General features: G+C 42.5%; 1 protein-coding gene across 1 annotated transcript; it reads left to right on the top strand.

Annotated features, from left to right (window-relative positions):
- Window positions 1-2815: 2815 nt before the first annotated feature.
- LOC134349874 (protocadherin-10-like) lies at window positions 2816-7200 on the top strand. Its single transcript, XM_063054839.1, has 2 exons — window positions 2816-5392; window positions 7105-7200. The coding sequence occupies exons 1-2, from the start codon at window positions 3047-3049 to the stop codon at window positions 7198-7200; spliced, it is 2442 nt and encodes an 813-aa protein (XP_062910909.1). The 5' UTR covers window positions 2816-3046.
- Window positions 7201-11181: the final 3981 nt, after the last annotated feature.

Below are 11181 nucleotides of genomic sequence, written 5' to 3'. Positions count from 1 at the left end.
AAAATTGAAAGCCAAACCTTCTTGGCCTCGCCCGTGTCCCTCAAGCCCGTTGAGCCAAAGCCCTTAGGCCTTCAATCTGCTCCCTGCTCACTCCGCTGCCCGCTGTATAAGGCTGTGTTCCTTTTAAATCTTCCGCTCATCACAGCCCGACGTCACACGCCTGCGCAGTCCCGCCTCTCTTAACTCCTATGAAAAAACGAAAAATTCAAAATGGCTTCTGCCGCACTCCCGCACCCAATCAAACTAAATTTAATTAACTTCACAAGATGTGTCTTGCATTTTGGTCCACCCTTGCTCCCAAAGCCCCGCCATTGTGACACACTCGGCATATATAAAACTTGGAAAAAACAGAAATGCGCTGGCCAATTGGCATGTTCAAAATAGTTGCCGTTACATATTTTTTGATTAATTTTCTGACTTGTTCTGAAATTTACTGTTCTCTGTCTCTCTCTCCATAACTCTAAACTCTGTTAGAGCTGTAGCCTACCAGTCTGAATATACACTCAGTGGCCACTTTAATAGGTATACACCTGCTTGTTGTTGCAAATACCTAATCAATCAATAACGTAGCAGCAACTCAATACAGCAAAACATGCAGACATGGTCAAGAGGTTCCATGGCTATTCAGACCGAAAATCAGAATGGAGACAAATGTAATCTAAGTAATTTTTACTGTAAATTAATGTTTGTGTCGGCCGGGTAGATTTAGTATCTCAGAAACTACTGGTCTCCTGGGACTTTCACGACAGAGTCTCTATAACTGTATTACAGAGAAGGGAGTGAAAAATAAAACACTGTGCAGCAGTTCTGAAGGCGAAGACGCCTTGTCAATGATAGACATCAGGCGAGAATGGCCAGACTGTTTCAAGCTGTCAGAGTCCGACCGTAACTAAAGAATCACGCGATACAGCAGTAGTTTGTAGAAGAACACTTCTGAACTCACGACACATCGAACCTTCAAGTGAAGAGCCACAGCAAGAAAAGATAAACGAACGTGCAACCAGGAAGTACTTAATAAAATGTCCACTGAGTGTATGGTAACGACTCTGTCTCTAAAGGTCTTGCAATAGATTAATATCCTCAGCAGGGTGGAACTCCTTAATTCCCTCAAAACATTTATCACTTATTTTGAAACTCAAAATATAACATGTTGCAATACGTTTGTATCGCTTTCTTCTAACTCCACTGAGCAAACATACAGTTTTTCTCCAAACATAAGGCCTTAAATGTTCCCAGCTGCCTAACCCCGCATATAGTCTTAACCTTCATGATGTAATTGTACATAACAGTGGATGCAGCCTCATGGGTACCCATGAAGTTGCGTTGAAAAACATTTTTCGCAATCATTGCAATAAAATAAACAATTCCCCTCTAGCCTTCCGGATTACTATTAGGTCTATGTGCAAATTATTAGTGCTTTGTTTTTGCACAAAGATCCCCGGGTCCCTTTCTAGGCAACATTCTGAAGTCTCACTCAATTTAAATGGTAGTTTACGTTTTGGTGTCTGTAAATAACTGGGAAGAAGGCACAGGTTGCCAACCAATGTATCAAACGAATATTGTTTTTCATTATCACCTATCTATATTTCATTGCATGTCAATTTAGCCTTCCTTATGATTTGTTAGCCCACCTATCTTTTTGAAATATCAGCAGTTTGTGCCACGGCATGTTTGATAAATACATCTGAGACTTTTATGTAGACTGAGTTTTCGCGTTGATCTATATGACCTGTCACAAACAATGGAATGAGAATCACATTACGGTCCCAGCTAGTGTCTTTTTTTAGATTATCCCGTCGCCCAAATTGCATAAAAATTGAACTTGAGTACTGTATTGAGTCTATTTCATGTTATACAACATATTTTATGACAATGCGGATGGTGAAAAACTTCTGATAACATTTCCAGGGCTTGTAAACTTTAGTCGCGTGGAGAAAAACAATAACATGAACTTACTACTTTCGGAATAACGTCGTTCACCGAACAATAATTAAGGCGTTGAAGGTTGCTCTGAGAAGGTAAAATTAAATGTAAAGGGCCATTGCCTTCTTCATACTGTCGAAAAAAACGCAGATCAAAATTAGGTACTAGAGGAATTTGTCACTGACAGGGGAACCTGATATTGCATTGCCATGGTATGTTAAAGTGTGAATTTTGTTTTTCTATTTGCTTTTTGGAGATGCGTGGGAGGGGGTGTTGGGTGGGGGGTGGGAGCTTTGGTGTTCTAACATTTAGCTGTCATCCATTCTTTGGAACACTCCTATGATTTTGTGCATGTTTGCGAAGAAAAAGAATTTCAGGATGTATATTGTATACATTTCTCTGACATTCAGTATACTTATTGAAACCTATTGAAACTTGATTCTGCTTCTGCCGATTCTTCTTATTGAACTATTTGTGCAACTATGAAAAAAAACAACTAATCATCATCATCATCATCATCATCATCATCATCATCATCATCATCCTTCAGGAGATCGTAAAATCACTAATTTGTTTGGAGGGTTCAAAAACACGTTTCTTGAACAATCGAAATAGTCGGTATTAAAGTTAGAAAATAAGACGAGAATTAACATGTAGTTAATGTGATAAACATTAATATTTCGACACTTCGATATTCCATGTTCACATTTTTAACATAATCTAAACTATAGACATACCTCTGAAAGTTTTAGGCGCACAATCTCCAATTTAGTGCATTTTCCTCAAGAAAAGAATGCTGAAGCAGTGCGGCTTTAAGAATAATAGCTGCAATAATTGGGCGGAACACTTTGTGTCGCTGTCGACCAATTGGAAAATGAAACGCTGCAGGAGATCCAACCCTTCCCCCATCGGGAAACACGCAGCATAATGAGCCAGGGTGATGAATGAAATGCAGTGCCTGCTTTTACATTGAGCGGCCATCTTCAATAAAATACTCCAGGTCTGATACGCGTATTTCTTTGTTTGATATCGACGATCGATTAAAAATTAACTTCGAAGACTGGGTAAATTAAAAGACGGTTTGCGTCTTTAATTTTGTTAAAACTCTAAAACCAGAAAAGCGATGGCGAGATCGCGAGGAGGAAGCAGGTTTACTGTTTTCCTATTTTGTGTATCGTACCTGGTTTCAGGACAAATTCACTACAGGATTCCAGAGGAACTGGAATACGGGGCATTTGTCGGAAATATCGTTTCAGATCTAATGCTAAATATCTGGGAGTTATCCACGCGTAATCTGCGGCTGGTGTCTGAAGATGTAAAACAGTACATAGAGCTAAATCGAGAAGATGGTGCTTTATTTGTCAACGGTCGGATCGACAGAGAACAGTTATGTCGGCAAAGCTCAATTTGTTCCCTTTTTCTACAAATAGCACTCGATAACCCGCTTGAAATACATCGCGTTGTGGTGGAAATACGAGACGTAAATGACAATTCGCCTAGTTTTTCAAAAGATGAATTTTCACTTGAGATTAGCGAATCGATTGCACCAGGGACACATTTCCCCGTCGAAAGCGCGCAAGACCCGGACGTGGGTATAAATACAATCAGCACTTACCACATTAGCCCAAACGACCACTTTGGCCTCAAGGTGCAGACCAGAAGCGATGGAAGTAAAAGTGCAGAGCTATTATTAGAAAAGGCTTTAGACCGCGAACAGCAGTCTACTTTTCAGCTGATACTGACAGCCATTGATGGGGGTACTCCACACAGATCTGGTACTGTGCAAATTAATATTTCTGTACTGGACAGCAACGACAATGCTCCTGTATTTGATAGCGAACTGTACAGAGCCACTGTACTTGAAAATGCGCCTAAAGGCGCACTGGTGATAAAAATCAACGCTGCTGATAAGGATAAAGGCAGCAATGGTGAGTTGACTTACTCTTTCACAAGACACGTTTCTAAAAACAATCGTGAATTATTCAAATTGGACCCATTAACTGGAGAAATCCGAGTTCAAGGTGTTTTGGATTTTGAGGAGTCAAGTGTTTATGAACTTGATGTGGAAGCAGTTGATCGTGCTCCACCAGGTCTGGCGGGACATGCCAAAGTTATAGTCGGATTAACTGATGTTAATGATAATGCACCCAAAGTTGAGGTATCGTCCGTATCCAGTTCTATCCCAGAAGATGCACCGCCAGGTACTGTGATTGCTCTAATCAGTGTCAGTGACTTTGACTCGGAAATAAATGGTCAAATTCAGTGTCAGATTACCGATAATGTTTCATTTAAACTTCAACCATCTTCTGAGAATAATTATAAATTGGTTTCACGCGATTTCCTCGACCGCGAAGACGTTCCAGTACACAATATTTCTATTTCAGCCTGGGACGGTGGTTCGCCTCCTCTCTCGACATATACGTCCATTAGGATTGCTGTTTCTGACATAAATGACAATGCACCGGTATTCACACATTCGTTATATAATGTATATCTAACAGAGAACAACGCCGCCGGTGCTTCCATATTCAGGGTAACTGCTGCAGACTCTGATAAGGACCATAATAGTGATGTGTCCTATTCTATTTTGGAAAATGGCACGGAAGGAGGCCCTGGATACGTTACAATTAACTCTAAAAATGGAGATATTTATTCACTTCGCTCATTTGATTATGAACAACTAAAACAGTTCCAGGTGAAACTTCAAGCCCGGGATGCTGGATCACCTCCTCTCAGTAGCAGTGCCGTTCTGAATGTTATCATTCTGGACCAAAACGACAATGAGCCTATTATTGTTTCACCTTTGCTGTGGAATAGTTCAGCGATCGTGGAGATAGAATCTCAACAAATGTATCCTGGCTACCTGATTATGAAGATAATTGCCATGGACGCTGACTCTGGGCAGAATGGGCGGCTTTCGTATCAAATGTTAGAGGCTACTAATCCACAATTGTTCAATGTGGATTCTCTGTCTGGGGAAATCAGAACAACTGGAAGTTTTGGGAGCCAAGATCTCGCCGCAGAAAAGCTCGTTCTATCCGTAAAGGACAATGGACAACCAAGACTCTCCAGTACTGTCACAATCTCCTTTTCAATTTTGCTCAATTTTACTGATAACTCATTTGAATTCACTCAGGAACACCAGAATTCGGAATATTTAAACTTTTATCTAATTATCTTGTTAGGGTCAACTTCTTTAGTTTTTCTACTAATCATTATTTTATTGGGTATCGTGACTTTCAAGCAGAGGAGGAATATCGCTGAAGGTTACAACTCCGTAGCCTGTTGCTACAATCGGAGAAATTCGAACATTACTTTGAAACAGCGATCTGCAACAACACATACGTTAAATTATTCCGGGCCCGACAGTGCTGATGGTTATGGCTACACGGTGTGCCTCACACCAGAATCATCTAACAGTGAATTTATGTTCCTAAAGCCCTGCTCGTCTACCCTACCTCTCAGAGAAGTGATTGACCGCGATCCGAGCGCGCCAACACTTTTGTATGGATAGGTAATTAGCAAGTGATAGTAATTAAACATTTCATTATAGGACAGGGTTTGTGTGTTTGACTAACTAATCTATATAATCTATTCATCGATGGAGCATAAAGCAGGAAGTTGTTTACTGTTGTCCCTAATGCCCATATTACATAATATGCCTGCACATTTATGATTGCACTAAATAGTGCTCAATGTATTTTTGGAACGAAGGTAATACTTGTTTAAAATTTGTGTAGGGTATTCTTTATTAGGGAAGTATATAAATAACTCATTGGAAATAATAGAGTCTTTGGTTCACTTTGGAGTACTGTGCGCACTTTCCGCTTCCTTGCGTTAGAAAGCATGTATTTGGCGTTTAGCTATTTCTATATAATCGCTGACTTTGTCCGACTCTTCCGAGATACTACCAAGCATTCCATTAAAACTAACATCACTTTCATTTTTTTCCTAGAAGAGCAAACTTCGCTTTTCCATCAGTGTAAGGTAATCCTCCGTCTCCAAACTTACTTTTCAACTCATGATGTTCCCACCAGCAAAGTCCTCAACCATAGTACACAACGTTCGATTGAATCAGAGCAGTTAGGTTTCCACTCCTGCAACAATGCCCAAATAGCGCTGCACTGAAGGAGACAAGGTACATAGTTTTCCTTGTGTGACTATAATATATCTCGCCTTGATTTCCTTCTCTATTGCTTTTGACACAGTTGACAAGAGCATCCTCTGTAAAGTTCTCCATCGCTTTCGATCGCACATTTCTGGAATAATCTAATAAAAAGTAACTTCAATTCCATTGTAGTTACAGTATCACCAGTAATTTTGTTTCCAAAATCCTATATTGCTCTGTGTCCTAAATTAATGTCTCTCTGATTTATGTTAAATATTCATTCCAATTAGGCCTCAGTTCTCTTCCTTATTCTTGATCTATCACACAAAAGCACAGTGCCACGGCCACAGCATACCACCTCGTTAATTTTCATTTACATTCAAAATGTTAGAGACACTTAGCTGGTCGTGTGCGGAAGCACGAAGAGCTCATTGCCCTGAATGTTGTTTCCGGTTCCATAGATGGGACAGTTGATTGTTTTTGGATATTTATGACTTTTGACATAATTTTGTATCTCCCATGTTTGTCTTTTAATGTTTTTATCCGTGCTCAGAATGTAAATTAAAAAATTCTCATCTTAAATCTCAATTCTCCTCCTTTTTCGCCTCCTATTTCATTGAGACTCAACTGCGCAACCAACAGCACGCAGCTATTGATAATGTTACTCCCTCTCTCGTTACCCCTCGGTGAAGTTAAAATAATTAATCTTTGACCAGGTATTATAGAAACTGGATGCAGCCTCTCTTGCAAATTGGCGCTGGCAATTTCTCGGAAGATGTTGTGCAATATGTCTGTACAATTGCAATTAGTCTCTCCCTCCCTCCCGCCCTCCCCCCCCCTCTCTCTCTCTCTCTCTCTCTCTCTCTCTCTCTCTCTCTCTCTCTGTCCCTCCCCCTCTCTCTCTCTTCCTTTCCCTCCTCTTCTTTCTTCTCTCACCTATCTCCTTGCAATATTTTCAATATTGCCCCCATCCCATACTCTTCATCAGCCCGCTTTACTCATTTTCTTACGGTTCTCACCTCAGAGTACATACAATCCTTGCATTTTACTCACTGGATCGTCTCCTCACTTAGCTCCATCTGTCCTCAACTACCCATTATCAAATTTCTTACGATGAGATTTCGGAACTCCGTTTGTCTCCGATTATGACACACCAGTTTCCCCTTTAAGCTCCTCTCTCCTTTTCTCCACCTCAAACCAGATTGTTTTGGTTTTGCTCCCCACTTTAAAATCTTTTCATATCTCCACACCGGCATGCATATTCTTGGTCCACCTCTGTGGCTAGGGCGCGTCTCAACGCAAGTAATAGGACGAACATCTCATATTTCTTGTGGGTAGTCCACAACTTAATGATATGAGCATTGAACTTTCGAATATCATGTAACCCGTATTTCTTGTGTTTCCAACTCTCTCCTGATCAACTTCCCCATGATCTCTTAGTCCACGTCAGACTCTCTCTCTTTGTATTTCCACGTCCCTCATATCCCTATCAACCATGTTATCCTCTTTCATTTTCGACCTATAAACTTATAAACCAACATTTTAACCAGAGGTACCACCTCCGCCATTTCGTTCCATCTGCCTTTCCGATTTCCCATCATGATTCCCATTACCACGTTACTTAACTATATGATACCTGCACCGGAACCTGCACCTCATCCCGAGCAGTCTCTACCCTCTTCGCAATCAACTCGTTCAGCAGTTTTTTGTCTGTCTTTGCTAATCGTCCACTTCCCTCAGTCTGTCAACTCTGTCCCTCCATATTACCTGTCCAGCTCTATTCCCGTCATTTTCATCCCGTCCTCAGATCACCAGTAACCTATCTTTTTGCCTATTGATATTGGGTACCTCTTTCACTCTCAGTTCTAACGCATGGCTTTGAACGAATTTTCAACGATTACTGTACTTTACCAACAAATGCTGCTCGAGCCGATGAAAATCCAGCACTAGGTATTTTGCTCCAAGTTCCAATATCTATTGTGTTTTTTTTTTCAAACTAAATTGCGGAATCTAAACATCTAAAATAAAAACCATAAATACTGGAAATTAATGGTAGGTCAGAAAAAATCTTCAGAAAACTAAAAATTAACGTTCCCACCCCGGACCTTTCACCAGAGAAATGGAGAAACTATTTGGTTTCAGAATTAGTGGAGACGGTTAATAAAGAAAGTTGGGACTAACTGAATAAAGCTGGCACTCAGTGTTGTAGAAATAATCAATTTACGATGCGTTTTCAATGTACGTGCAGCGATCCGCAAGACTATGAGATATGCCCAACAATTCAGTTTATACTAACAGCAGAAAAAGACAATCACAGACAGATTGTCAGGTTTTATACATAGAGAAATACTAAATTACTTATTTAAAACAGCAGACACAAAATACTTGAGGAACTCAGCAGGTCAGGCAGCATCCTGGTGATATAGTGAAACAGTTGAATCGAGTGAAAGTAGTACAGAATTTGAACAAGCTTCGTTTCCATTAGCACTGACAATCCTAGCTCACAGCGAAAAAACACGCACTGGACAGCTTGCTCCACTGAGAAAAAGCAAAGTAAATTCTCAATTATTTGCATTGGTAGTCTATTTTCACTTCTGAAATAATAGACCTAGTGGATTTTGACATCGCGGCACTAGAATTCGCCGAAGGCCGAATCCGTATTTATTGATGAATTAGCAAGATTTGCATAGACAAGTTGCAATAACTGTCTTGACCTTAAGGCAATATTAAGGGACTGATTATAACACTCACAACACATTGGGATGCCGCACTATTTAAGACAGAGAAACCGAATAAACTTGAATCTGCATATCGAGTCTGCTCCAGTATTCTATCGTGGATGATTTATGTTTTGTTTCAAGCACATTTTCCTGTCTTTTGCCCGTAAACTTTGGCACCATTTCGAATCAAATACCCATCAACCTACGTTTTAAATATATCCAAAGTCTTAACCTCCATAGCCATTTCTGCAATGAATTCAATGTCATAAGGAGGGGGCTGGAAACAGACACAAGTGCAAGACACAGACACTGAAGTACTAGGGACAGGACTAGGATACAGGGCGATGGCAAGGACATGGACTGGAAAACCAGGAACCTGGAACAGGACTGGACAAAAGAGCTAGGAGCCCGGGCTTGGACTCCGAGCCAGAGACTGGACAAGGACCCAGTACCTGGGTCTTGCCTCTGGCTCGGACCCCAGAACTAGGCAAGGACGAGGCTTGGCTGGCACGCAGGACGAGGCTGGAGTCTTAGAGACTTGAAGCGAGGCTTGACAGGAGGCAGGAGACTTGAGGCGAGGCTTGGCAGGAGGCAGGAGACTTGAGGCGAGGCTTGGCAGGAGGCAGGAGGCTGGAGTCTCCAGGCTTGAGGCTAGAGGCTAGAGACCTGAGGCGAGGCTTGGCAGGAGGCTGGAGTCTTCAGACTTGAGGCTAGACAGGAGGTTGGATTCTTCAGGCTTGAGGCTTGGCAGGAGGCTGGGGTCTTTAGGCTTGAGGCTAGAGACTAGAGGCGCGGCTTGACAGGAGGCTGGAGCCTTCAGGCCTGAGGCTAGAGGCTAGGCAGGAGTCTGGAGTCTTCAGTATTGAGGCTAGAGGCTAGAGGCTAGGCAGGAGGCTGGGGTCTTCAGGCTTGAGACTAGAGGCTAGGCAGGAGGCTGGAGTCTTCAGACTTGAGGCTAGGCAGGAGGTTGTATTCTTCAGGCTTGAGGCTTGGGAGGAGGCTGGGGTCTTTAGGCTTGAGGCTAGAGACTAGAGGCGCGGCTTGACAGGAGGCAGGAGGCTGGAGCCTTCAGTCTTGAGGCTAGAGAATAGGCAGGAGGCTGGAGTCTTCAGTCTTGAGGCTAGAGGCTAGAGGCTAGGCAGGAGGCTGGAGTCTTCAGGCTTGAGACTAGAGGCTAGGCAGGAGGCTGGAGTCTTCAGGCTTGAGGCTAGGCGGGAGGCTGGATTCTTCAGGCTTGAGGCGAGGCAGGCTCCTCCTGGGTAGCGCGCGGATCACCTGGGAAGGGCACTGTACTCCTGGGCAGGGCGCGGATCACCAGCCGACAGGGGCAAGGGACAGGAAGGGATAGAACCAACCACAGGTAACGGCAAGACCGCTTGGCTTACCTGGGCGGAGACAAGGGACAGGAAGTGAGTTAGTTACAGGGTGGCCCCACGACAAGACTGCAGGCGAGACGAGGCGAGAGTTACCGGCAAGACAAGGCAGGGTTTCAGTCGAGGAAACAGAAGGCAGAGGAAGGGATACAAGGAGTAAGGACAAGAACAATCCAGCAGCCACGCCCTGGTCTCTGAAGGTATTTATGCAGCCAGCCCCAACAAGCATCAGCTACCTCAATTAGCTCAACAAGATCAGAAACAGGGTAGATAAGAAAACCTGGCACAAAGGTCGATGGACAGGAACGTGAATCGGAATATGGACTTCATGGACCGGACCATGACATTCAATAGGGTCACCACCATCTGCTTATCAACATTCCTCCTGTTCTAAATGGTCGTGTCTGAAGTCTGAGGCTGTGCCCTATGGTCCTAGACTGTCCCAATACAGAAAACATCCTCTGTAAATCCACACGATCTAGGCCTTTCAAAATTCGATGAATATTGATGAAATCAATCTTCATTCCTCAAAAGAATTCTGCTTGACATGATTAGAGCCCAGGGTATTACAACGCAGCATGAATAGAAGTTTTGCTGACTGGCAGAAGGCAATGAGTGGGAGTAAAGAAACCATATCCAGGTTGTCTGCAGGTGACTGGTGGTGTTCTGAAAGTGTCGGTATTGGGACCCCTTCTTTTCACATTATATGTCAATATTCTGGATGACGGAATTAATAGTTTGTGACCACATTGAGGACAATACGAAGGTAAGTGGTGACGTAGGTAATCTTGACGAAGCAGAGAGTCTGCAGAAGAACATAGACAGATTAGGAGGATGAGCAAAGAAGTGGTAGATGGAAAATGATGCAGGACAGTATATGGTCATGCATATTGGCAGAAGAATAAAGAAGTAAACTATTTTCTAAATGAGGAGATAATTCAAAATCAGAGGTGCAACGGAACTTACAAATCCTCCTGGAGCTTTTGCTTAGGGTGAAATAGCAGGTGTAGTCGGTGGTAAGGAAAGTAAATGCAAAGTTAGCTTTCATTTATAAGGC

Source organism: Mobula hypostoma, chromosome 7, assembly GCF_963921235.1.
Source record: "Mobula hypostoma chromosome 7, sMobHyp1.1, whole genome shotgun sequence".
Classification (NCBI taxonomy): domain Eukaryota; kingdom Metazoa; phylum Chordata; class Chondrichthyes; order Myliobatiformes; family Myliobatidae; genus Mobula; species Mobula hypostoma.
The sequence above is the reverse complement of the archived record's forward strand: the minus strand, read 5'-3'. Positions and strand labels throughout refer to the sequence as shown.